The sequence below is a fragment of the Haliaeetus leucocephalus genome, unplaced genomic scaffold (genome assembly GCF_000737465.1).
Source record: "Haliaeetus leucocephalus isolate CR32 unplaced genomic scaffold, Haliaeetus_leucocephalus-4.0 Scaffold819, whole genome shotgun sequence".
NCBI lineage: Eukaryota > Metazoa > Chordata > Aves > Accipitriformes > Accipitridae > Haliaeetus > Haliaeetus leucocephalus.
In genome coordinates, this window is record NW_010973255.1 from 4,427,041 (window position 1) to 4,454,943 (window position 27,903).

Sequence of the window (27,903 nt, forward strand, 5' to 3'; positions counted from 1 at the left end):
TGTGTATATTCTGCTTCCAAATGTCCCATGGAGTACATTTGAGAAGATTCCTGCTAATATTTGGATCTCAAAAATACTACTGCAGCTGAACCCAAACTAGAAAATTACAGACTAAATTTAAAGAAATCCAATAATAATGAGAATCTTTATTTAGCACTACAACATCAATTTATCAAAATCCAAGGAGTCTTTTCCTTCCAGCTAGTCCAGATTTTCTTTTGCTAGAAGTTCCAGTTTTACCCAGTGAAAAATGATGCAAAACATCTGAAGGTAGGTTTGACCTCAAACACCACTTAACGATCAAGTCACTATTGTGCTGCTTTGTAAAGAGCACCTCGCAGCCCTAGTAAGGAACTGTAGTAACTTCTCCAGCATGTGAATGGCTAAGCAAAAATTCAAGCGGATACTTTCTTGCCAACTGGAAGGTCTGCTAGACTGCAAAAATACTGCTGGCGTATCAATTGTATTTTGTGAAGGGACACCAATTCTTGATATGATGTAACAGTTACCTGCAGTTAGGAATGAAATTGCATAACAACGTAAACTAAGAGAATGACAAGCTAAACACACAGGATTCTTGAGCTACTCTAAAAAAAGACAATTGTTCAATGAATTTTAGATTGACAACAACCGGAGTCTTTCATATACTACAGCTCTTTATTACAGAAAGACTGAAAGACATTCTTTCAGAGGAGTCTCTAATTGATCTCTGCTCACAGGTCTTCAACAATTTAGGAAAGTTAAACTGAAATCTAGGAAGTGCAGAACACCTCCTTCATCTTTGCTGCTAGCATAGATAACAAATGCCTATTTATAATTAGGAGTTTCCTTAGCAGCAGCTGGCTGATCATATACTTCAAACTCATCAATAAGGAAAAACAACAAAAAAAAGATGGATGTGACCTCCTGTAAGGTCAGCAGTGCACTGGCAGTTATCCTTGAGAAGGTAATGGGAATTTTCTTCAGATCACAAAATGGGTAATTAAACCAAAAACAAACATTACAAGAAGTGGACTTCTGAGATTTCCTTTAACAGAGATTTCCATGTCTGAACCAAATTTAAATGAGTATAGCAAGAAACAGCCTCTATGCCACTGTAGTGATCAAGGTAACCCTTCAGGCTAAGCACCTACCTTGTCTGATAACACCAATGTATATTCTTAACACTCAAATTAAAAATAAATAAAATAAAGAAATATTTCAGAACAGAACAGAAACTGTCAAGAAAATCTGGGGAAAAGAACTCCACAAGACTCATAACCAAGAAGTCCCAAAGACAATCTATTACTTCTTCCTGAGCTAGCAGAGAAAATGGACTACAGAACTCCACAGAAGAGATGCAAAGACCTTAGAATTCTAGTCCCTTAACACACTACACCACCTTCACTGGCAGCAAAGGATAACCACTGTCATTCCAGAAACCCTCCCTATAAGTAGTGTTTATTGAACGCACATTGCTGCTATGAAAAAAAACAATTGCTACTATAATCAGATCAGGTGGAAATGCAGAGAAATCTATAAAACCTCTCTGGAAAAAGGAAGGCTTAAGAAGAACACTTCTCTTTCTAGAGTAGGCAGAGCATGGATTCCAAACTTGAATAAAGGCCACCACATTTGCCAGAGGAAGAAACCAACCACAAAGCAAGACTTCCAAAGCCTTACAAGAGGCAGGAACCCCCCCCCGCCCCAAGTACCACACTGAGGGAGTATTGGCAATATTTGATGACAAAGTATTAATTTGCATAACAAACACAAAACATCTGAATAGCAAGCATACTTCACAAGCTTTGAACTAAGCAGTAACTCAAAGTTGTTCTAAGAGTAATTTGTACATGGTGGCTATACAGTAAACCACGAAACACTGAAATGAGGTTTCGGTAAGCAGCAGTAATGTAAACTGCTTTATTTGTGCTTTTTATGGACATTTTAATAGCTTAAACTCAAAGTATTCACATATCCAAATCACAAGCTATACTCCAGAATATCAAGGGAAAACACCCAAAAATCTACACTTAGGAGTTATGAAGCTCAAAAGTTGTTTTCAGAACCCAATACAGATCTATGCACTTCATTAACGCAGATACACAGATAATACATTCACAAGCGTTTTCTGCCAGGAAGCAAAACAGGACTGCTGCTTTGTTCATTCACATACTAATGCCTAGCACGGTTTAAGCTGACAGCTGTGTTGTGTCTATGTTACTGGCCATTCAATTCAGCAAACTGGAAGGTTTACTACCTCTAGAAAGGCCTTTAGAGTTTGCTGTGTTGGCAAACACAAATATGTCCCCAACAGAGACAGATGACAGACTTTTAATAACATGTCTGAGAAAATTTTCTGAACCCTACTCAACTACATTTATACTTTAGGGAAGAAGGGATTACCTTCTCCACTTTCTGCTACTTGGGGGCTGAGGAAGAAGTGCTCACAAGATTACCTGTATTTCCCACAAAAGATTTTACAAAGATTTCTCTTCATTTGTGACATTTCAGAAAAATAAAAAATGAACACCCAATTACCACTAACTCACAGGACAAAACAACATTTATTCTTAAGTAGTATTTTACACTTTACCCTAATTACTGGGCAAGTTACTTATAAAAAGTTCATTAGAAGGGAAGTTTAAATTTAGAAAATAATGTGTTCAAACCAACAAACAAGTAACTTCAACACACCAAAGACTAAAGAAAACATGTCCAAAAGAGACAAAGTGCAACCCATGCAATATATATCTTCCGCTTTTAAATTAACTCAAACTTAGCATAACCTCCTTTTGGTGATGTAGTAATGCAGACTGAGTCACTTTTCATGGTATGGAGGAGCAGAAAGCAATGACAGCAGCAAAGGCAGGCCTTGCAGTCTATCTGCTTAAAATTCACACCCTTTCACCTTGCATGTGTGTGGAAGAAGTAAGTGGAACAGAAAATCACTTCCACCTGGACCACTGCTTCTCTTTATCTGTTAAAGGCACATATATCACTCCCATCAGAGGCTTCATTTTGACACTGCCATCTTCTAGTTTGTCATACTGTTCGAGCATCTGGTTTCCCCCTGCAGGACCAACTGGTAATATCAATCTTCCGCCAGGTTTTAACTGATCTATAAGCTAGAACACAACATAGAAATTAGAATGTAACCAGCCACTTCAGAGAAGCTGGATCCAAAGTTTGTTACATTAGATTAATAGCTTTGCCACAATTTATGTATCTACTGTTATGCAGTAGATAACTACTTCAATTAGAAAAAATGCACTGAAAATGAGAGTATCATAACAACATGGTACAACAACTGGTATTACAAAAACATTTCACAGTAACTTCATGTAATTCCAAAAGAAGGTAAAATAGTAATTGGATTAACTGGGTTGGTTGCAGTTTTATTTTCTACATAAGAGGGGGAAAAGTATGTGAATCATGAATTATTTCTACAGTAGATTCAATCTTTTTAAACTGCCAGTTTTAACTGTTTGATACTTATTGTGCATCAGTGCATGCCCATTGTCTAACATTTCTGGGGTAACTGATCCCCTCTTAAGCCCCCAGAATAGGATTGGTAACTTTTTTTAATTTATCTTCCTGGAAAATTTTTAAGTTGTCTACAATACACTCGTTACCCAACAGATCCTCCTTCATTCTGCGAATGGAACAGCATTTTATGAAACTAGTCTAAAATATATGAATATGAGTAAGATAAGCGACAAGTAACAGACTATGTGAGATAAATACTTGGATTTTTTTTTTTGCTTTCATAGTTCAAGAAGGAGGCTAATAACAGTATTCTCAAGGAAAATTCAGTACTTCCCAGATGCTGTAAAGAAAAAAATCTTAATCCCTGTTACTAACAGAAGTTATAATTAAGAACTATTCCATTCACTAATAAGCTTTAAGTTACCTTTTAAATTGTCATCTGTCAACACTCTGTTGAGAACACACACCCCCCAGCACCCACCCCAAAATAAAACAAAACAAAAACCACAGCCAATGTCTGGAAATGTCTAACCTGTCTACAGCACCTCAAACCTCCAGTCCTTCAATATCCCTCACTAAAATTCAGATTTTAAAAAACTTAACTGGTATTGAGTATATCAAAATCATGCTATATATTCCCATTTACCTGATGAAAGGAAGATTAAAAAAAATCTGATCTGCAAGAATGGACTTCGTGTATGCACAGTCTAAACTCCCTAGTTACTCTTCAGCTTCTCTAGTAAGAACTGCCCTGTATCCACTCTGAAAGCTACAAACACATGGCATTGTCTTTATTTCCAGCTGAGCATGTTACTTTTCCAACAGGCTTAACACCTTGGAGCCTGGGAAACAAATACTTAAGTTCTGTAATTCAATGTTTGATAAAACCAAATTAATTTATTAAATAAAATGCTCCGGTTCATTGTTGTAATAGAGGGTTGTGCACAAGTCTTTTTAAAATATATTTATTTAGAGGACAGTTATTAGAATATACACCTTTTGCAAACCAACAGGAAGCTCAATTATAACAGAAACAAAAACACCACACCATACAGTAATACCACACGGCCCACTGATACTCCCAGCAGTGCAAGTCTATCAAGTATTTTACATACATATGTATGTAAAATGTTCTTTACAGCTAAGAGATTACCAAATCACACACATAAAACAGAGAGGCTTACTGCTTGGGGTACAACTGGTGCTGCAGCTCCTACATGAATCGCATCATAGGGAGCTTCTTCTGCATATCCCATTCTTCCATCTCCCACTGCAAGAAAACACTTTTTTTTTTTAACGTTTTCAAAAGGAGTGGAGAAAACAGCTGATCTGCCATATCTATAGGTAAACAGCTATGCTCAGATTTCAACTAAAATTCTGCTGAGCAGCAATAACATGATGAAGTCAGTTTAAAAATATTAACAAAATTGTAAAATAGATGCAACAAAACACCCTCATACTTACATACACACACTTATAAAAGATACAAAATACTACTGAAGCACCTGAAATTAGAAAGCATGGATTTATAATGAAAATTCTTGGGAGACACATGATCCACCCAGAAAAGATATTTAGTATTTATGTGCCCTACCATTCCAATGCAGGTGACTTTCCCCTCATTTACCCTCTCAAAACATAAGCTTTGCTTTGCCTTGCCTTCACACACACTGTTCCTAAACATAATGCAAATCATAAGTCTAAAGCATTAAATCTCATAAGCATGTATCAGAAGACTCTAAAGGTGAGGAAAAGACAAAGCAAGTATTCACAAGGACTATACACCTATAACTGCACTACTGGTTGGAATGAAAGTCCACACCTACATTTATACATTAATGCAGTATGCCACTAATCCCCACACACATCCCCCTTTGCCAGCAGATGGGTCTCACTATCCTTCCTGCAGACAATTTGCTGGATTAACATGGATAGGCAGGTCAGACCTGTGGCTAAGGCTCCAGGTGGTTGCTTGGAAGATGTTAGGAGTAATTAAGTCATTCAGAGGACTACGGATGCAGCTTCAGCTTTGGTGGAGAACTCATGGAGAAGCACCCTATCACAGATGTCTCCTACCATCCCAGTTATGCAGGATGAAAGGGGAACAGATTGGATTTTTTTAAGCCACTGAAATGTAGCAAACTAAACTAGACTCTGAGTTAAATTTTGAAAGAAGATGATGTGAATGTGGCATCCACAGTATTTACAGGAAACCAATGGGAAATTCAGAGCATGTTAAGCAAGCTCTCTCTGGAGTTACTAGGAACAAAAGAAGCAAATGAAGCTAAACCATCCATAAATTCATACTCAATAAGTCCCAGTAACCAGTCAAGAAGAAAAAGCAAGGAGGCTAATGAACATAGTCCTCTGCTCAGCACAAGTAGTTGTTTGGGGTTTCCCTGTCTTCAGGCTGAGCTTCAAGCTCTGTGCAATCACTATTATCACAGGTTAATTAAAAGGCTGAATGAATCAAAAGAAGTTCTAAACCCCCCGCCAGAGGCTGAAAATTTGTCAACTTTTTGCCTTGCAACAACTTACAAGGCAGGAAAAATACATGGTGGCCATAGCAGGTTTCATTTTGTCGTCAGTGACAGCAAGGGCCACCTGGACAGTAACACCACCCTTAAGTATCCAAGAGTGTACAGAAGATCTGGACAGCTTCTTGAAACAATTAAAATTGAGGAGTTTGTCAGCTTTCATATTAGGTCCTGGAACAAGACCCTACAAAAACCTTCTACACCCAAAGCTTAAAGACTATAAGAAGAGAGCACATTTTCTCAGTAGCTGAGAAACCCCTTAAAGCTCAGTGACTTATTTCCTCCTATCATCAATTCTGACCAGCACAAGCTCCAACCAAGGGCCACAGGCAGAAGCTGCCAAGAACTACCAATGCTTCAAGAGAACTCATGCCTATTGATCACCAACTCCACTAAGTCGGCTTCCATTACCATTGCCAGTAATGAAAGTTCCAGTATTTCCAGGGCTTAATCTCTCTGACTCTGCCAAAGTGGGTTCTACTGGAGTAACCACTTCAAGGCAATCAAGTATATCATTTACCTTTGCTTACATCTTAGCAGGACTGTACACCTCCTCTAAAAAGGAAGCAGTGATGTGTTACTGTATCAAGCTGCTGTTCCATCAGAGAAGGCAATGGAGAAACACTTCTTTAGCTCAAACATAGAGATACTGCTTTGAATGCTGTTAATTACACAGGGAGACAGACCCTCATTCCTTAAGATGCAGCAGTAGGCATTAGAAGCAGTGATCTCCAGTACTGCTGGCAAAAGAAGAGATTGCCAAGTTGAAGAAACAGCTGTGAAAGAAACTGCTAAGTTGTCTTCTGAAGAACACAGGTATTCTGGGACTTAAATGCACCTTGTGCGCTGTCCAGAGAACTCTGAATGGGACTTCGGCACATCTTATTACTTCACTGGCAGTGGTAAAAAGGACCCAAAACATCTAAGCCCTTTGTTCTTAGAATCACTAGTCCAAACCAAAGCTACCATCTTCAGAATCAGCACACACCCACCAAAAAAAAAAAAAATCACGCTCCTTTATATACATCAAGCACGGCATGGCTCTTCCCTTTTAACCACCACAAAAAATTCTGGCTACAGCAGTCAGGTATATATCCACTCACAATGGGAACACACTTTTAGATATCCAGCAGATTAAAAAAAAAGTTAAGCTGTCATTCATATATTCAATGTGATACAAATTATTATTCAATGTCCAAGGGGAAACAGCAGCCCAAATTTTGAGCTTGTGTTTACCTCCTAAGTAACAACACCTATCCTACTAAGATCTCCAGTTACATGCAGCCTGTTAATGAAGTGGTGGCGGGTGGTGATGAGGGGGGAAGTAGTGTCAGAACTTTCTGATATAAAAGGGTTTTGTAGCTTGTTTTTGAACCTAGACCTGATCTGCTGATCATGGTACTCAAGCCTTCAGCATCTCTACGCAGATCTGTTTCACACAGAGTTGTAGCATGAGCACAGAAACAGAAAAAAACTACTTCACTGTGGTTAGAATACCCTTATCCCCTCTGGCTATGTCTGCATCAGCAAATAGTGCAGTACAATAGAAGTAGATCTGTACAGCAAAAGTTTTTGCTGAGAACCTGATGTCCATGCAACATATGCATTTCAGAATGATCACTGTGGTCTAGCTCTAGCCTTACTGGCTTAATAGCCATTAACATATCAAACATATTTGGATGCTTCTCATAATCCAGCCTAGTTTCATCCAACAGGAATCAAAGTTTGTGCTCTCCAGGAGTACTCTCATGTGAGTCAAAGTGTGGTAAGTAGAAGCAGTTGAGAGATTCACCTCAAAGGCACCCTCCTGATTTTAAGAAAAGGCAAAACAAAAAAACAAACCACACCAAAAAAAGAAAAAAAACCCCACAAACTAACATAGACATACCCTAAGTATACCTATTCCCAAGTTCTCAGTGCAGTTCTGTTACTGAGACACCCCAAAATGATGTTGATGCTTCTGAAATGCAGTAATGGTATATCTGAGGTGTGACAAAGCAATGGAGAATGTTTGAAGCCTACTTCTGAAGAGCCAGCAACTGACTTACCTAGTCTTAATTCATACAGTTCCCATCACCAATCAACCCTGGGTTTTCAGGGGGTTTTAGTGTGTGTGTGTTGGGAAAGGGGGTGTTTCGGGGTTGGCTTTTTTGTTGTTTTGTTTTAAAAACCAGCTTGCTCTGGATTCTGGCTCCACATCAAAGAATTTCCAGGAATCCAGCACAGCTGAAACATTCTTCTTCACCTAATTCACAAAAGCGCTACTTGTCCATCTGTACTTTTTTAAATGTACCTCGCAACAAAACTGTTCAGAAGTCTCTTCATCATCCTGCTACATAGTCAAACATAATATAGATGATGTTGTTTACTTCAAATTCTAGACTCCCAAGAGCATCAGAGTCTGTTTCAGATATAACCAGAAGCATAAGTCCAAATTGCTCTTGTACAGCAACAATGGAAATTATCCCCCCATACCACCTTCTCCAGCCCCAACAGTCTCAGTATAACTTCTTTTCCAAGAAAGTTTAAGGCATAAGTGTTCTCAGTGAGGTATGCTGCATTTTATACACATGTACAAGTACATGTGTCAATTGGCTTATTTATAAAAGATTTAGAAAAGTCCCTCATTTACAAAAAAAGACCAGGAATCAAAATGGTAATTAAGGTGAGAGCCAAACATCACATAATAATAATTTTTCCAAGCACTCTTGTAAGAAGCCTCAAAATAATCCAGACCTTCAACTTTTTTTAAACTTAACGAATAGAATGATAATGAAGGGAACGCTCTCCTCCTGCCAGCTTTGCATCTTGTTAAAAAAAAAACAAAAACAAACAAACAGCATCTTTTTCTTCTTATTTAAAAAAGTATTATTTAAAACAATTCACTGTCCTTGTGTAATTTTAACATTATTTCCTCTCAGTAACTCTGATTGAATTAGTTTGGTGTCAGTTAATCACTTCCCTAACATACAAATACTATTAATTTTAAAAACAAGTGAAATAAACTTCAGTGATGCATATTGCCAATCTGGTACTTTTTCCACTCGACTGAGTGACACTTTCTCAATTACTGTATCAGAAGTATGAAGGCTTTGTTAAAACCCTCAAATTTAGATGACAGTACATTTCTTCAATAAAAGTTGTGAATTCAACCCCAAATTTAAGTACCAAATTTAACATGACAGACCTTCAGCATGTAAAGTATTTTCACCGGGAAACACTTCCCTGTTAAGCTTCTCTAATAGAACAATTACATATTCTTTAAGATTACCAGAAGTCATATTCTCAAAACTGTGTGAAGATGATATTTTTCAAAGGCCTAAAGATTACTTCGATTTTAAAATTTTCATTTGGCTCTTCTTTCTTTGGTTTAACTTCTTAAATTAGAATTTTTAATCACATCCAATTCCAGTCACTTTCAACCAGCTGCTAGAAAGAATATCAGTTTAATTAGTAAGTATATCAGTCTGATGCTCACCAATCAGTTTCACTCTTCCTGAAGACAGCAATGTGGGATCATCTTTTTTGACATTATTTATTGAGTCATCTACTAGTTCTTTGATATGATCAATTCCTACAACTTGTCCTTTGGGACCAACCTGGAATAAAAATATACAGTTGAATAATTTCTGCTAGTTTTGATTTATTTATAGAATGAGTATTTCTTTCTATCTCCTGAGCCCATTTCTCTAAAATCAAAACAAAAACAGTAAAGTGGTAGTATATTTTCCCAATGTTATTAAAACTACTGCTTGGAATGACACATGCTGACTGCTAGAAGCAACTGGTAATTAAAGTTTGTCAGTACAGTCTTATAAATGCTTATTATAGTCATCTTTTTGAGATGTGATTCAGGTAAGTTATACTATTAGTGGAGATTTTTTCTCTGAATTTTTACAAGTTAAATTTGATCATGAGTGTTTGCATTACCTGCAATAGAAAGTAACAACTTCAAGGACAAAGACTAGAACTAATCTCCTTTCATGTTGAATAAACCTACTTAAAGATTAAGGTTTTTCTAGAGAAAACTATTTTCCTTGAAGTAGTCTAAGTCATGCATTTTGTTCTAAGTTATCTCAAGAGTCCTATTCTTTCAGAAGCAAATGCAGCAATTAACAGTGAGGGACGAACTACCTACCTTCCACCTACCATTGCATTCATGAACCTGCTTTCAGATTTACAGCTCTCTTCCACAGGAAGAGTGGAACTTTTGAGAGCTCATAACTCACAAAAGGTCACAAGAGATCTGTGTATTCTGAGGGGAAAAAAGGCCTGCTAACAAAAAACTCCTCCATTACAGGTATTTCTTCTGGAATTGTGTCTTTATTCCAGAAAAACTATTCCAATTTTGGAAAGAGGAGAAAAAGAATTCCAATCTTAAAATCTGACCATTTTTAACAGGATCCAGCTCAAAGAACACAATGGCGCAGTATGTGCTAGCAGCCCATGTTGTCATACGACTTTGTCTTTGGACACATTTGAATGCATTGGTTATGTTTCTGCATATTACATTTTAATGTTGCTAAGACATGGAAAATTAACAACTGCATATCAATATCATGGGGATTTTTTTGTTTGTTTTTATTGTGGACAAGTTCTATGTTAAAAATATCAAAAGAGCAGTTTTATCTCTTCTTTTTCAAGTGGAAGACGACCAGCCTAGCCTTTGAAACAGAGCAAGACAAATGGCAAGTTTTCACTATGACAGTCACAGGTTGTTATTTGGAGGAATGTCTGGCAGTCGGTTGTACCAGAAGCTGACAAAAGATCCACTGTACTCCAAAGAGTAACATCACAGAAATTAAAATTCAGCAAAATGGTCATAGCATGAAATAGCCTGATAAAAGTAAGAGAACCTCCTGCTGCATGTCACAGTCCTCATCAATTACTTCTGTCTATTACCCTGGAACTTTGACATGTGTGCAATTGAGACAATAGCAAAATGGCACAACTTTTTGTATCTCCATGGTCTGTTTGGAATAAAAATATACCCCACTCTTTTTATAATTCCAGTACTTACAGGATGAAAATGACAATTCATTTAATTTGCCAGCAGCCTTTAAAAGCCAATAAATTTAAGTTTGTATGCTATGCAGGTAAGTTTATCACAGCAGTTTAACATGAAAACCCATACAAAAATCTTAAAGATGCTCTACTAGTCTAAGTAAACATAAAGCTTTCCCAGAAGTACCACAAATGAGATGATTATCATAGGCGTAAAGCTGTAATGACATCAGTGTGCCCTCAGGTACCTGAGCCATAAATGCAAGCTATTCATTCTAGATCAAGTAGACTGAAGCAACACCCACATGATCCAGTAAGCACATCCCCAATTGAATTTTGATAGCAAAACACTTTATCATCATTCCCAATAATACACTTCTTTCAAGCATTTGTTACTAGTAGAAAGAACTTTACAGAGAAAGTCAAAGCAGTATATTGTCTTATCTATGTTCATTCAAGTGGATGAACCAAGACCCATATTGCACAGTAGTAATGCTATCAAACAGAACAAAAGCATTTATCCAATGTTTCACAAAACACATCTGTAAGGCATTCCGCAGCATACCACCAAGGAGGATTCAAAAGAGGAACATGACATTTATATGGCAATAAAAAGATAGTGTGATTAACGTCAGCAAAATTGGAAAGATATTTCCTTTTTGTGGCAATTCCAACTTCTCTGCAGATGTTTTCAGCTTTTCTTATATAGCTGTTTTAAAAGAAGAAAGCGCACAACCACAACTTATCACGTCTTGTCAAAAATGGCTATTCCTCTATGCATTTGTAACTTTAGTGAGAAATACACATAACTTTGACAAAAGTTTTAATGCTTGTAGGATTGGAGTTCCCATGCAAGCTACTAGCGCTTGATTACTGACTACAAAGTTAGACCAAAAATAATAGGTAGAAAGCTGAATAACTGACATTTAAGATTTCGTCTAAACTGCAATTTGGTTAAATTATTTCAACTACTGGTTGGTTTTTTTTTTTTAGTTTTGCAGCTAGCACTTAAGAAAACTAGATACTTTGCTAGTGCATTGCCCAGTCCTAAACATTCTTATCTAATTCTTAACACAGGAAACCAGAAGTGATTGCAGACTCAACACATCAGTGCCTGAAAACAGAAAACTAACAAAAAAAAAAAAAGAGAGAATTTATCATATGCATTAATATTTCAAATTAACTTCTCAGAAAGACAAAAAAACCCCCAAACAATTATTTGGCAGTTTAATGCAGGTCTCTGCTAGTTGTAAAGCAATGATAAAGTCCTGGAATGGGGAAGGAAGAACTGATTATATTCCACTACATAAATTAGTCGAACAGTACTGTAGTTAAGCCATCAGAAAACAATTTTTTTTCATCTTTTTTTCCTGATGTAAGATAGGGTGGAACCACAGAGAATTCCTTAAGTACAGGTTGAACAACCCAGAGATTAAGTTACTTGGAGAAGATGTAAAAAGAATATAAATTAATACCTACCTTAGGAAAGATTAAATGGATACTTATAGTGATGCTCACCCAATATAGTAACAAGAAATAAAAAGTTAAAATTCAAAGACAACTTATATACATACAATATATGTTCTTGTGGAAATAGGATTCTTTTAGGTCTCACTAAGCTCTCATCATAGCAGGAAGACATGACAATTGATAACAATGAGAACATTCATAGCCACACAAGATAATGTAAAAAATGGGCTGGACAAGACAAACACTACCTTCCTTCAAGCTATAAAGCAACCACTAAGATGTAATCAAGAAAAAAAACCTTCCCCTTTAGGCAGTTTCTTCACCATCACACTTGACTGGATCCTTTAACTCAACCATCTAGTATCAGCTAGGGTAAGAAATAGGTACTAATCATACCCAGGAGAGTAAATTATTTTTTGTATAATACATATCAGTCCACTGTACAAAGGATGGGGTTTTTTTTCGCCTTTAATTCAGAGTTACGCCGCAGTTAGAGCAGTTGTGATGATCAAGCAATTAAACTAATTATCTCACCATTCGTGAAAAGCACGCTGTAAGGATTCCACTTCCAGATCCTACATCAAGTGCTTTGGCTCCTTCATGTAACTGATCAGACAGAAGCTCAAGAGCATACGCATGCTAAGAGAAGAAGACAGAGACAGAAAATTTCAAAATATTTTAAGTGTCTATTTTACCCAATATATGTTCTTCAGTGATTTTGGGCAATGGACTGAGGATTCATGTAAGAAATTTCAGAATTATTTTCTATTACAAAAAAAGGGGAGGGGGGGGAGTTAACACAATATAATCATTGTTATTTCATCGACTTCAACAAATTGTGCATTTTTTTTCTTAATTTTTTTTTTTTAGTATATATAAATTCATCTGACCATTCAAGCTTCTAGCACACACTCAATTTATATATAGTTATTGGGAGAGACACCATGAACCAATTTAATTATCTTCAGGTCTGGTAGATCTTACTGTTCCAGCAGTATATGGCCCATAAAGAATTTAGCTTGTCATTATGCTATATATATTGGAATAAGCTGGGACAGAGGCTAGCTAGGAAGAAGCAGCTCTGGAGCATCAAGGAAAATGGCTATTAAAACTACCTCTTGTATCACCTGCACACTTGCTGAATCAAAGAGTAGGAAAAAGGAGTTGCCTTTTACAAAGGCAGATAGCCAGGCTCATATACGAAATGCAGTAGGCTACAGAAACACTTAATGAGTTTTGCTTTCCTACGTGGTGAACCAGTACACAAACTAAGCTTAGGTCACACACTAAAAAAAACCAGTTCATTCTTTAATGTTTCAGAGATAGCCATTACAACAGTCTTACGACTTAATCCATCACACCCAGAAAACTGAAGTAATTAGAACAGTTATTTTTAACATTTGCTTAGAGAATACATTTCCTTTTTGCTCTACTACTTCATATACTACTAGTGCTAAGCATAAGGTAACTCAAAGATAATGACTTAGTTAAAATTTTGAAAACATAATTCATACTTATTTTCTCCCTTAGTCACAGGACTTCTTTCTGTCTTTCCTTGACTAAAATTGTTGACATTTCTATAAGAAATTCCTGATTTTTTATATTGATAACTAAATGAATTCTAACCCAACTAGGTAGTTTTTCATCAAGAGGAGCAGATTTTTACTGTTTTGGCACTTTCCAAACATTGCGAGGACAAAATATATGCCTCTATTCATCCTTCACCTCAAAGAAACACAGAAAAATTATGTCTCTGCTAGATCTATGCACTGAAATCCCCTCTTAACGCTCAGTCATTAATGCCCTGGTCTCAAAACACTTGGCAAAAAACCCTGCATCTCAGTATAATGTTTTGGATTTTTTTCCCCTGTGCAAAGAATTAAAAGCATTATAGCAATACCATACTATAGAAATCATTGTTATCAACTCCTGAATTCTTGTGGTTTTTTTAAATTACAGAGTCAGAGTAATTAGGTTGGAAAGGATCTCTGGAAATCCTGTGGTCCAACCCTCTTTCAACACAGGGGCAATTTGACTGCTTAGAGCCCCATCCAGTCAGCTGCTTTGTATGTCAAAGAACAGAATTTCCACAATCTGCAAAATCTGTTCCAGTGCTTAACTACCCTCAAAGGGAATTTTTTCTTCACCCTAGAAACTAATCAGAATTTCCCACATTGCATTTTTTTTGTCCACTACTCCTCACCCTATCACTGTGCATCTCCAAGAAAAGTCTGGCTCAATCTTCTTCGTGCCCTCGCACTAGGCAGTTCACAACAACTGCAATGAACTGTTCATTAAATTGGCTAGGATAAATATTTTATTTCAGAAGCATTTAGATGTTTTTAAAATTACCTATACTAATCACATAATTTTTAAGCTTACCATATGTGGAGCACTGATTGTTGCTTGGAAACCTGTAAAACAAGAGAATGGAAGCACATGTTGATCATTGTTCAGAAAGTAAATGCAATACCTTAATTGTCGCCCTCATTCAGGGCACTACACACAGCCCCCATTACATAGGTGCTCTACTTCAGAAGTGAGTTAACGTACATCATCTGAAAGCTATGCCATGTCAGCTCTGGACAGGAAAAAAAAAAAAAAGGTTCTATCCTTGATCTCAGTTACAATCTCCATTTTGTCACTATATTGCTTTAGCTTGATCAAATGTGTTGAATTCAGAACAGTAACGTCTCCCAGAATAACATAATGCCTTTTTCGCTCAGTCCCTACTTAAAACCCTGAATTTGTTAGCTTGACTTTGATGTGGTGGGGACCATAGGACATCCAGAGACAATAACCTCATCTATTTTGCAACCAGCACACATCTATGAGAAAACATGGACAAACACTTAACTACATTTATTTCTCTGAAGGTATAAGTTTTGAGTATACATGTATCTTAAAAGATTTTTGAATTTTCCTATACAACTAATAAAAACCCAATACAATTTGTAATTCTCACCATCCAGCATTAAAGAAAAAAATTCAAGAATTTTCCTATACAAATAATAAAATCCTATTACCATTCATAGTTCTCACCACCCACTAATAAAGGGGAGGAGGGTGTGTGCAAATCAAGAAAACAGAAATTAGTACATTCTCATAATTCATTCTCCTGCCTTGAAAAGATAAAACTGCCATCTGGATGGGAGACAACTGTCCTATCAGTAGATCTTCCTGTTTAAAGCCTATTTTCATATTAAAAAAATCTCATGTAAAGGTGTAAGAAACTCCACATTGATCTCAACTGAATCATTTCTGTAAAGAGAGAGACTGTTTCTGACTTAAACTGGATACAAATTATTTTTAAGTATTTAAACATCATCTGCACCACCACAAATTGCTGTGGTTTAAAAAATAAATACATATTTACACATTAATACATTAATATTGACTAAAGAACATCTATCTACTTGATGTATCCAAGTATGCCAATTGCATTCCATAACAAATTGAAACTTACTTAAAAGGTATTGAATAAACTGATAAAGAACTAAACAAGCTTCCAAGTTTAAAAAAGTATGTTCACATTCTTAACATATATTTGACAAAGGCAGTCACAGTTATGCAAATTAGAACAATCTCAATTGTTTTTACAAGATGGTCTTACCTATAGACTGTGGAGAATCCATATAAGGGTTGTATTTTGCATAGTGGCAACGGTCTGTAGCCAGCATTACTTCAAATACCTTGTCTGATTTGATTATTCCATTTTCTGTAAACAAACAAATAAAATTGAAGGCATTGTTTCTCTTCTGCAATGCAACAGCATGTGAAATACATTAATATAGTCTTAATATTGTGAGAAATCATGCTACCTTACCCTCTTTAACACTCTAACCCTCATCATGCTAGAATACAAGCTGTGGTCCGTAGATCAAACAATGCTTAAGCCAGTGAACTTTGAACAAGACTTTCCCACCAGTTACAGATGCTTTTCTGAAACAGTAGAGACCATTTGCAAAGATCTACCCCCTAGAAAAACTGAACTTCATGCACACTTTTGATATTCCTGAAAATAAAATCAATAAGAAACTGATACTAGTCTGCACACCAAACAAGATATACTTGATAATCCTAAGGAGCTATGTAAGTGAGTAGTTATTGAAAAAATATACAAAAGCAGATTAGAAATGTGAAGCTGCAGCATCCTTGCTCAGTATTTTATTTTCAAGATCTTTTTCCCTTTTGTGTTGGCAAAAGCAAAAAATCCTTTTGTAAAGAAACTCCTACAGAATCAGAATTCTTGCGCTGGGGCAGACTGAGGACAAAGATTTTATATCAAAACACTTTGAATCTTTGTTCACTTTTCAAAATAAAATGTAAGTGCACATGCATGTAAAATGTCAGAAGCACTGTGCAGTGCAGCCATCTTTCCTTGCAATTTTACTGAATTTTTAACATTGATACTTCTTTTTTTTAAAAGTTCTGAAGACATTTATGAATAATGGAAAATTTTAGAAAACAAATGGAAGAAATTAATTAATCACTTATGTTAAAAGACACAGAAAACTACAAATAGCTGAAATTTCAACAATGGATTGCTTCATTGAACTACTTACTTTAAACAAGGAAGATTTATTTGGAAAATTATACTTAAAAGGAAAAAGATAGATAATTTGAGGATCTTTAAAATCTAACCCAAAATGCAGTAATGTAAAATCAGATTAAGGAGCTTTTGTAAGATTGTCCTAACTGAAGTCACACTAGAGTTTTTTTTAAAGTACTACCAACACTAACACACCTGTGCCCAGGCCTGGGCTAACTTCTGCAGAGGCTTCACTGACCATTTACAGTGTTCTCCCAACTACCCTTATCAATCATGGGATTTTATTTTGTTTTTTCTTATCTACTACCTGTGTCCGGGACTTAATTATCCTATATAAGAGAGGCTTGAATTCAGAGAGCAAAATATCCCCTAAAAACATTTTGCTTTTTGGTCTGAAGGCAAAGTATCAAATAGAACTGCAATAGGAATATACTGCAAAACTATTAAGGAAAAGCACAATTCTTTTAAAAAAATAATTTCTTTTTTAGAATTATTTCTATATCTGGCAAGTCACAGAAAAAGCATATACTCCCCTCACAGATCACACACATTACACATATTCTGTGCTTTGACTTCATTTAGAACTGTATACTACAGTTCCAGTTAGAGGAAACTCATAATTTCAATGCAAGTTTTTTAGTCTGAGGCAGCAGTTCATAAGTTTACTTGCTGAGCAAAACTGTCCCTCAAAAGAAAACAATCAATCAATCCATTAACATACTGTCACTGACAATATAACCTAGTAAGGAAAAAAAAAAAAACAAAAACCAACCCCAAACCAAAAACGTTTTCCCCTGACCACTTGGAATTAGTTGTATATCAGTTCCGTGAACAAAGCATAGAAACAACAAATCAAAATTTTACTGTTAGATTCTCATTAGGTATCACCAAGAAATTAGTATGTCTAAAATAAATGTACTTTAAAAAAAAAAAAAAGAGGCAGGAGAATAATCAAAGCTGATTACAACAGGAGTAAAGAGAGAAAGGTTCTGGGGGGTACGAGGGAGGTCAAAAAGCAGCAGCAGAGAAGCACTCAGGAAATATCTAAAATAATGATTTATTCCTTGAGATTGTATATTGTGCAGATAGATGCATACATTCTAGAAGCTACAGGTAGCCATCTGCTCTTTCCTTTTGTGCCTTGGGGAAAAAGACATGCAGAGAATAAGCAGATCAAGCTTCCAGCTTGAAAGAGCAACTGCAGGGCCCTACTGTAAGGCCGAGAACCTCCTCTAATTTTCAGGGGACCTCCTCTGTACTGCTGTGATTGCAGGCTTCTTCCAAACCTCCTTTTTCACGCTACCCATAATCCATTTCCCCTTTTCACAAAACTCCTTGCCTGTCACCTCTCTCATCTACTCCTGTCATCTTTCTACTTAGAGTATCAGTAAGTGAATTCATCTCTCAGCATTTACAAATTTTACTCCACCTCCATTCTGTTACTTTACTTATATATTTTACCCATTCTTCCCCCAATTTATTTAATCAGAGTATAAGAGCTCCATGGCAGAGATTGACTGTGGATGTCTGTGCAAAACAAAGCACAAAACTTTGTTTCAGCCAAAGTATGTATAACTTTATCAAGTGTGACAGGCAAATGAAAAAAAAAAAAAAAGAAAAACAGTAGCTACTAATATTCTACAAATTCTGAACATTCAGGATGCTTTCGTTCAGCAAACACTCATGAGATTTGCTGACTGTTGGACTGTCTTTGATTAGTGTCATCATTTTCATCAGTAAATAAGAAGTTAAGCAAGTTACCCATACTCAGACTCCCCAGCGGAACCAGTGGGAGAAGGTGGATCTCGTGTCTCAGCCATATACTTCAATTATTGAATAATGAACCCTCGTCATAAAAAATACATCCTCTCAGCTATGAATGTGGAATTACAGGGTATCACATTATCCCCCCACAGATTAAGTCATCTTTTCAAATTTGCTTATTATACAATGGAGACAACAACAACAAATTTTAGGTGGGAATTAAAAAAAGCAATCAAATCCTAAACAGTAAAGTCAATACTGGCTTTGTAGTAATTTTTTTGTGTTGATAACAAAAAGAATTTTTCTTGGTCTCATGGTTGAATATAGAGAAACACAGCAACTGCAAGCTACTGAACTCCAATGAAAGTCCTTTCCTACAACATCAGTCCCAAGATGACCAACTGCCAGGATCTTAATTCTGTCTGGAACAAATCTCTGTCAGAATCTGAATTAAGTCCAGAAAACAAGTATATCCCCTAAAAAAGCCAATAATAAAAGTTCATATTGCAAAGAAGACATTCTAATTTCATGCCATATCTAAGTGCTGATAAAACAAGATAATCAACAGTAAATTATTTATTAATAAAATGCCAATGCAAAGCATTTTCTAAATCTTAAAAGGAAGCTATATATTGCAGGAAAACAATTCTCGACTACATATATAAGTTGATTATCCTTTCCAATGATAATATGTACAGAAGACCCTCCTTGTGGAAACTGCTGGGTTTCAAGACACTTATAATCAGTACTGCAAACAAATCAGATGTTAAATTATAAAGTGTTTACAAGCAAAGGCTAGTGCACAAACACACTATCTTACAGCTTAGTCAAAAGTATACTCTGTTTATTAGACCTGAATCAGCACAACTCCTAAGCTTCAAAGGGCTGAAGCCAAAACATAACCACTTAAGAGTGGAACACAGCCTGCAGAGTTCAAGAGTTACTCTGTGCAGAGGCTGCGGCAATGACAACTTGACATAATTGGAGCATGTTTTGAAAACCCACTCTGGTCTGCTTCTTTTCCACAAATAACACCGTGAAAACAGGAAAAGAGCTCACAGAGCAGTGCTTGGATTTGAAGGTGGAAATATACCACTGCTGAACGTAACCTGGGAAACTGGGCAGTTGGCTGTCAGAGAGCAAGGAAAAAAGAGCTGAAGTCTGAAAAGGTACCATGGACTTGCAACAAGTAAACAACCTATCTTTTTATTTAGCAACAAATGCATTGCTTATCTTTCAAACAACAGCCTACATCGCTGATGGTATCCTGACTATTGATCAAACAAGTTTCCAACCAAACCATAAAATACTAGCAGTCAACTTTTACGCCAACACTAGCTTCCAGATCAGAAGAAGGATGTCTCATTGCCACATGACAAAATCCAGCACACAAGCTTACTATACAAACTGTAAACAGCTACTCAGACACCTCTTGTTGCTGGCTTTACATAAACAAAATGCTCATGCAGATCCCAAAACCATTTACTGTGGGACTATTTCAGCATCTGCATAGTCTAGTTTCTCCCCAGATTACTTTCTCCATAACCTGAAGTACTGCAGAGCACTTATGAAGATAACTTTCCAGCAAAACAGTGATATTTTTAAATCATACAAAGGTCTTCAAGCATGATGCAAAGCACATACAGCTCTATATTACAAAACATGAAATCAAGTAGATTAAAATTACTGAAGTGACAACAGTTTCCAGATGTCTCCATCTGACCCATGCAAACCAGCTAGCAACTTTCAAGATGGAAGTGGGCTGGAACAGAACCACAATCTTGATTTTCAAGCAATGTTAAGTTACTTGGTTTTAAGCAGCTGATCAACTGATGTTTTTAAGGTTGGGGTCTTTTTGTGTGGGGAGAGGAAGGAAAATGATGGGGAAGAAAGCAATTCAGTCAATACAATTCTATTGAAGTAACAAGCATAGGAAGATTTCACTGTAAGCCATAAACACAAAGAAAGCACTCTCAACAAGAAATGATGGATCAGCATCCCAAGATCCAATAAAGGACGCTGACCCCAAAACATACAAAGCTCTTTGTGCTAAAGAAACTGAAAGTAGGTGTTTGCAAACAAGTGGTTTTTAAACTGCTCATACATACAAACCTCTTGTGCTTTGCTGATAATTTAAGAGTATCTGCCTCGAACATTCACCTGCATGTCTGTTATCACTATGATTTGGATTCACAATAATACATTATTCAAACAGAACATTGCATACGCTAACTGGAAGGAATCAGTCGAGAGTCCGTCATTCAGAGATACAATGACAGAAAGACTGAGGAAAGTAAGGGTCCATCAGAACTAATCTTAGAGTCCAGAAATTAAACACAAAGATCAAATCCCATTAAAATCCCAAAGAGGCAGAAATTAAAAATAAAATTTAAAAAATTAAAAATTTATATTAAATTAGCATCTAAATGCTACTCAACACATGTAGAGATAAAACCACACGGGAACCTAAAGCTAGGTTCAACACAACAAACTAGATGAGTATACAGCCTCAAGATTCAGTTAAAAACAAACTTACCCTCCAAAATTTCACTTCTACTTTATGGGAGTACTCCTTCCCTATTTAATAACGATCACCTTCAAAAACAATCTGTCTATTTTGGCAAAACAGATAAGAGCTCTCTATTCATTTTCATGGATCTGAAAGTCTGCAGATAGCTAATTTAGACATATTTAACCACAGCTGTATTGGTCCCTCATACTATAGGTCAATGTTGCAAAGTTGATATTAACCATTTTCTTCTCCGGGGGTGGAGAAAGGCATGCTAGCTCTTTGTTCATAGTCCTACAGTGCATATCTTTATCACAAAAGCTGTCCATAATGTACTCACATTTATCAAAATGGTTATGTTGTTTTCACCCAAATCTATATCAGCAGCTGAGTGAAGAAACTTTTGGGAGTATATGAAAGGAGAAAGCGACTCTAAGGTTGGGTTCAGGCTGCAAGAGCACAGAACTGCACTTTCCAATTAAGTTTTTACACCTGTGTGCAGACAAGGGAGACTTCACCTCTGAGCACACCTTGATCCCTCTACACTTGAGAGGGCTGAACTTCACCGTAGAAATCACATGGAACATAAAAAATGAAGAGTTCAATATAAAGCGGCAACAACCATCTAACTAATAATAATAATAACTAAGATAATAATAATAATAACTAAGAACTGTTGCAGAGGTTAAGATAAACTTCGCTGGATAGAAGAGATAGATATGGAACTCTCCTCACAGTAAGGCTTGAGACAAGACTACTTCAGTAGCTGCAGTAGATCTTTAAAGAAAGGCAGATGCCACACATCTTACACCTTACTGAGCAGATTCCACATAACCACTTTGCTGATCTGTTTTCAGAAAAGCCAATGCTGTCAAGACCAGCAGCCAGGCCACACGAACAGTCTGTTATTACAAAGGTGGTTTCATTAAAACAGGCACTAGTACTATGCAAAAGCTGAGGAAGACCAAAAATCAGTGAAACATGACACCAACTCTCAGGATAAAATGACACAAAGCTGTCATACTAGCAGAAATAAGGAAGAATTTCTGAAGTTATATATGTCTGGCCATCTCTTTTAGATTTCAACAGTGCAGGCATTTGAAACTATTTTGTGCTCAAGTCCAATGTTGCAGTATTCAGGTTCTGAAGTCTTAAAACGTAATTCACAAGTCAACCAGTCCAGGAGAGAAGTCATTCCAAAATTTTACTGATCTCAAGGTCTGAAAGAGCTTACTCTGGTTTTGCCAAAATTTGGCAATTTAAATCAAAATTAAAAACTTTAATAAAATGAATGTCATCTTGTAGCAGTCTTAAGAAAAATTTTTACTTTAAAAAGTGTTATCATAACACTAACAAACATGATTTTGAGGTATTAGATTCACAGAAGCAATCATTCAAAAGAACACAAACATTATACACTTCTTTCCAAGCTTACTAATAGGTCTTAGTGAGCTCTTGATACTACATCAGAATAAAAGAAACAGTAGCATTAAAACAAAAGCCTGGAGTTAACATTGAAACTAACACAAAAGAGATTCCCTCTTTTTAACATGCCCATGAGCAACAGTAATCACCTGTAAGCAACAGATTTGCAAAATTATTTCCATTTTACTATGGATTATTAGGGAGCTTCAGACTACCAGAAAAAAAATCATATTATGGCATTAAACCCAGAGACAAAGAAAAATATATATTCAATCAAGCAAAAGAGCTAAACATTTTTAAATTAAAACGACTAATTATAAAGCATTGTGATGTACATAACAGCCAAAAACATGCTCACTGTTTTTTCTTGGATGACTGAGGACTTGCACTTCGTTGCACTGAATTTTGAGGTTGTTGTGGGAAAGAATGGGTATGTTTTTAACATTATATTGCCACCTTGTCTAACACTAAGGGAAAAAAAAATTATGTAAACAACCAAGAACTAGTTAAGAACACAATCCTAATTTACACACAGATAAAATGTGATGAATGTTTTTAAAGTTATTTTTCCTTTCTGTTAACATTTCTCATTTTCTGGGATGTTATCTTGATTTACTTGAAAGCCTGCCTCTTAGAAGGTCAAGGGTGTAGAAATTCCTTCAAAACATTTCACTCACAAGGGCAAATCACTAACAAATACTTAAATCACTAATAAAAAAAAGTCTCATGGCAACTCTTTCAGGCAATTATTTGACTTACTTGCTAACTAAAAAAAAAAAAAATTAATCTCAAAGTTCCAAAAAATAGCATCACAGATTTCAACTCTATGCCACCTGAGACATTAACTAAATTTAAGAGATTTTAGATATTTGTAAACATATCAGTGGATGAGTTAATTTTTAATTTAAAAAAATAGTTCAATTTTCAACTGTTTCACTACCCAGACATAAATTACAATGCTTAGTCACTGAGGCCTCAATACAACATATAAGGTGAAGGAAACTGCGTTCACTGAATGCACACAACAGGCAGCATAACTGCTTGTACAGTGGCGGTATTAAATTTGGGTTAAGTGGTTTTTATTGGTCTGATTTTTCCATTGCTATTTCCCTTCTTCATGTTCATCCAAGTTACAATACTCTTCCTTGAGCAAAGTTAGACAGATGTAGAAGAGATTTGGATAAACCAAGGGAAATGACATGGCAGGGGGTAAAACAAAACAAAACCAACATTTAGTTCTTGCTGAACCTGGCTTAGGCTTCACAATGCCATATTCAATGCCTTCACATTGATGGCAGTTCCCAAAGAGATTTGTCCTCAGCAATCAGAAGCCTGCAACAAAAGTGCAGAATCATTGTAGATAAGCCTTCAACATGAAGAAACTTGCCAAGACATCATTTTTAATTATTTAACATCTAAATAATAAAATGCTCAGAGAAGTATCTTTAGCATGTCTGAGAACAGAATTTGCAAAGCCTGACGATATTTGAATATATACTGATTTGAAACAACATTCACACTGAAAAATTAGGAATCTGGTCTCAAATAAGGAATGAAATTCTATGGAATTGTGCCATCTCATAAGTTGCAGTTGCTAACTTTTGTGATACAAGTTTACTAGATGAGGAAGAAAAAAAGAGTGTAGCAGGAAACAAGCCCACAGATGGTTAACAACATTATGCAGCACTTTAGCCACAGTCAAGTTAATTCACCTCCAAGTTCACCTGGAAATGTGGATTCAAAAGCATGTATACATGGTTATAACACCATTGGCACAACACCATCAGAGAAATAAGCAAAGAAAGATTATCATATGGCAGCATACCATATTGATTGGAGGAGAGAAAGAGAAGTGTGATAAGGAAACTTAATTAACTCTGATGGATTGTGAATTGGACAGGGACCAATATTTCAGTTCTGCAGGTGGGGAAGAAAAGCTGTTTTCTAAGATGTTGGCCTGTAAAGTAACAGGACTTGTCAAGAACCCAAGTATGAAAAACAGAAGGAGATCAAAATGACCCAACAGCAAGATGAGAGAACAGTGGATAACTGAAGATAAGAGAGGGGAAAAAAAGATAACATTTAGAAAGCACGATCTTCAACCAAGCAAGATAACAGTAAATAAGTCACCAATTAATCAGTCTTTTCCTGCTTTCTCAGCATCCCTATACAGCAGGTTTGTAACAAAAAGAAAGTTCAGTCAGAATTATGTATTTAAACATAGTCAATTATTTCTACATTTAGCATGATTTCTAACCCTACAGTAACCTGCATTTAGATAGTTTCCTAGAATTGTCATCTGCTAAAAGTTCTTCATTTAAATATTTTTAGGGGGAAAGTTTGCTCAAGTTTGAAGGCACGTGTTCAACTCTTTTCAGTGAGGAAGAAGCAAAGATTGAAATAATTACTCTGTAAAGGTGATTTTTTTTTTTTTTAATAGCTCTAATGCTGGCAGAATCAAACAGAAAAAAAAGCATTTTTTTAAATGAGAAGTAGTTTCGAGAATCACTGGAAAACAAAGCAGCTGAACACCTCATGGAAACTGCACATTCAAGGACAGCATTTTTGTTGTGAAGAAAAGAATGCATTTTAAGCAAGTTTTTTGTGTATGCCACAAATTCTGCAACTATGATGCCTCAAATTAACAGTGCAAGAACATGCTTACAATGAAACAAGAAGCTAAAAATCAAACGCACAAAACAGAAAGTCATGTACCATTCTTTAGTCACTTGTCTCTAAGTATGCACTGAAAAAATATGCAGAGTTCCTGGGCCCTCTTCATTAGTTTGTCCCTTTTAAAACATGAAAGCAAAGATAAAGCTTGTAAAGAGTACTTGCCTAAATCTGCATCCAAATACACAAAAGCACTTAACACTGGTCTAACACAATGATCGTTACCATTAACTATAAAATAAACTTTTCTGTAAGGCAACAGTGAAATGAGCAACAAGCATATGTTAATATAGTTTCATGAAATTAGAGCACTTTATTGCCACAAAATAGAAGCATTAGTAACTTTCAGTAACAACTTATAATGAAGAAAAATCTTTACACCTGTTTTAAACAAAAAGAATATATAGCCTACAGGAGTTTTCCATTGATGTTTTTATCTGGAAGCAAAACCAGTTTAAGAAGTTCCCATTCTCTCCAGCCCACTTATACCCATAACAAAGTTCACTGCTTCTCTAACCATGATAGTACAACAGCTTACAGATATTGAGGAGTTTAAACCTCGATGTTTTGCAAGGAGGGTAATGAGAAAGTGATCCAGTCTTACAACACAGCCTCCCTCACAAGCAGTTCTACAAGCACAGTGAATAGAAGACTTGTGGCATAAGGGCAGGAGCCAGAACCTCTCAACCACATTTTGCTACAGAAGAAAACATACTGTGTCATTACAACCTGCATTATTTCCTTTGAGTTATGCAAATTACACACAAGATAAACACTCAGACAACATCAAATTAACCTCACCTGCCTTGTATTCTCACTTCTAGCATGAAGATGCTAGAAATGCTATACTACTTAGCTGGTTTTACAGGAAAAAAAAGTTAAATACATTGAGGGATCTACTACTCAAAAGGAATTCTCTAGAACATTTTAGTCTTTCTGTAACCAATGATTTTTAAGTTCGTTAAAAACATATCTAAGATAATTATATATCCTATAAAAAGGTACTTACTTCTAAACTTGTTCCCAACTTTAGCCAACAAGGTATCATCTTACCTGGAGAACTTTTAAGTAAAAGTTATGGTCTTAATTCTGCAACTGCTCTGCAGTGATAAAGCCCTACACCATCTCTGGAGTCCTCCTGAGGTCAACAACACAATCTTGCTGCAAGACCAAAAGCCTCTATGCCTCCGCAACATTTTGTTTCCAATCCACTGTTTAACACCCATCAAAATATTTTGGCATACATATGCAAAAAAGAGAGGGGGAAATCACAGACTAATTTTCCAGGTAATTGCCATCACTGCGTATTTTAAGATTACAATATTAAACACTTCTAGTTTACTTCCCTCTTCCTATACTACTATTGTTGTGTACTGACTATAATGTTTTTTAGCTTTTTCATTATTTGCAAAGCCCTAAACAGTTTCCATGTGTTGAAAAACACTGTCATTGTTTTCTCCAACAAAGAAATCAGTTTCGCCTTCAGGTTCTCAGAGCCATAGACAATTCTGGCAATGATCACTTTTTGGATACATTTTGGAGCTTGACATTCATTTTTACGTCAGAAAGTTTTCCCCTGCTGTGTAAGGGAACAGAATTTCACTAAAACAGTATTTCTAGCCCTTACAGCTGCAAAACAAAACAACAAAAAAAAGGCACTGCGACTCTTGTAACTAGAGAATTTGTTACCTATTTATTAAACAGGCAGTTTTTACATTGAAACTGAAAGTCACTTCAGCATATATTGCTCTACTGGATGGAAGAGTTCTCAAAAGAGTGGAAAAAGAAAACACTGGAAAAGACCGCAGGATCAGAGGATCTAACATAAGCAGACTGGAGAAGGATGATTCTCCAGTGCCTCCAAAATAACGAGGAGGCCAAACAGGCAAAGTTGTCTGTGGTCTTGCAGCATCATTAAAACAGGAAACAACTGCCATAATACAGGCTCCAAATCTACATACTTTTATGTCAGGACACAGACTTGAGGAGACGAAGGGAAAGACCAGGAGTAAAGAAAAGGGACACTACAAGTGTATCTAACAGATTAATCTGAGGCCAGTATGAAAAACGGAAGCACTGAAAAACAGAAGGTGTTATCACCCTGTCCTCTCAGCCTGGATCGCATGTAGGTGACCCTGCAGACGTCAGGATGTACTGAAGAACCTCAGTGAAGAGCACCGACACCTACCACGTTCAGCAGGGGGTCAGCACAAACCTTCGGTAAGGACAAGGAACGCCAAGTCCCGGGTGGTCACAGGAAAGCTCGGGCACAGCATGAGCCTGTAACCTCGACATCTCCGCTCCTCTCCCGGCGGACCTAGCCCACCGCTTCGAACGGAGCGACTCGGGGCTGGGGCCAGAAATGAGCATTTCGGACCTCGCGAGCGGCCCGCTGCCCCAAGAAAAACAACCTTGGCCTCTTCGGCGCGTTTCCCAAACCCGGGCTGCGTTTAGCCGGGGCCTCCAAGACCCAAGGACGGTCGCTGCGCGCCCGCCGACAC

The 27,903-nt window shown here is 36.5% G+C and overlaps 1 protein-coding gene across 4 annotated transcripts in view; it reads right to left on the bottom strand.

Annotated features, from left to right (window-relative positions):
- The window catches only part of PCMT1 (protein-L-isoaspartate (D-aspartate) O-methyltransferase), a 35,961-nt gene that overhangs the window by 7,142 nt on the left and 916 nt on the right, over nt 1–27,903 (bottom strand). The window contains exons 2-9 of one of the 4 annotated variants that reach the window (XM_010581903.1): nt 20,330–20,332; nt 18,550–18,558; nt 16,093–16,197; nt 14,862–14,893; nt 13,014–13,118; nt 9,484–9,604; nt 4,653–4,738; nt 2,739–3,107 (exon numbers count right to left, since the gene is read on the bottom strand). In XM_010581903.1, coding sequence (XP_010580205.1) covers nt 2,928–3,107; nt 4,653–4,738; nt 9,484–9,604; nt 13,014–13,118; nt 14,862–14,893; nt 16,093–16,197; nt 18,550–18,558; nt 20,330–20,332 — 641 coding nt within the window. In that variant the 3' untranslated portion in view covers nt 2,739–2,927. Of the gene's footprint in view, nt 1–2,738; nt 3,108–4,652; nt 4,739–9,483; nt 9,605–13,013; nt 13,119–14,861; nt 14,894–16,092; nt 16,198–18,549; nt 18,559–20,329; nt 20,333–27,903 lie in introns of those variants that run through there. The other 3 variants (XR_775286.1, XM_010581904.1, XM_010581905.1) reach the window with 3 other exon arrangements.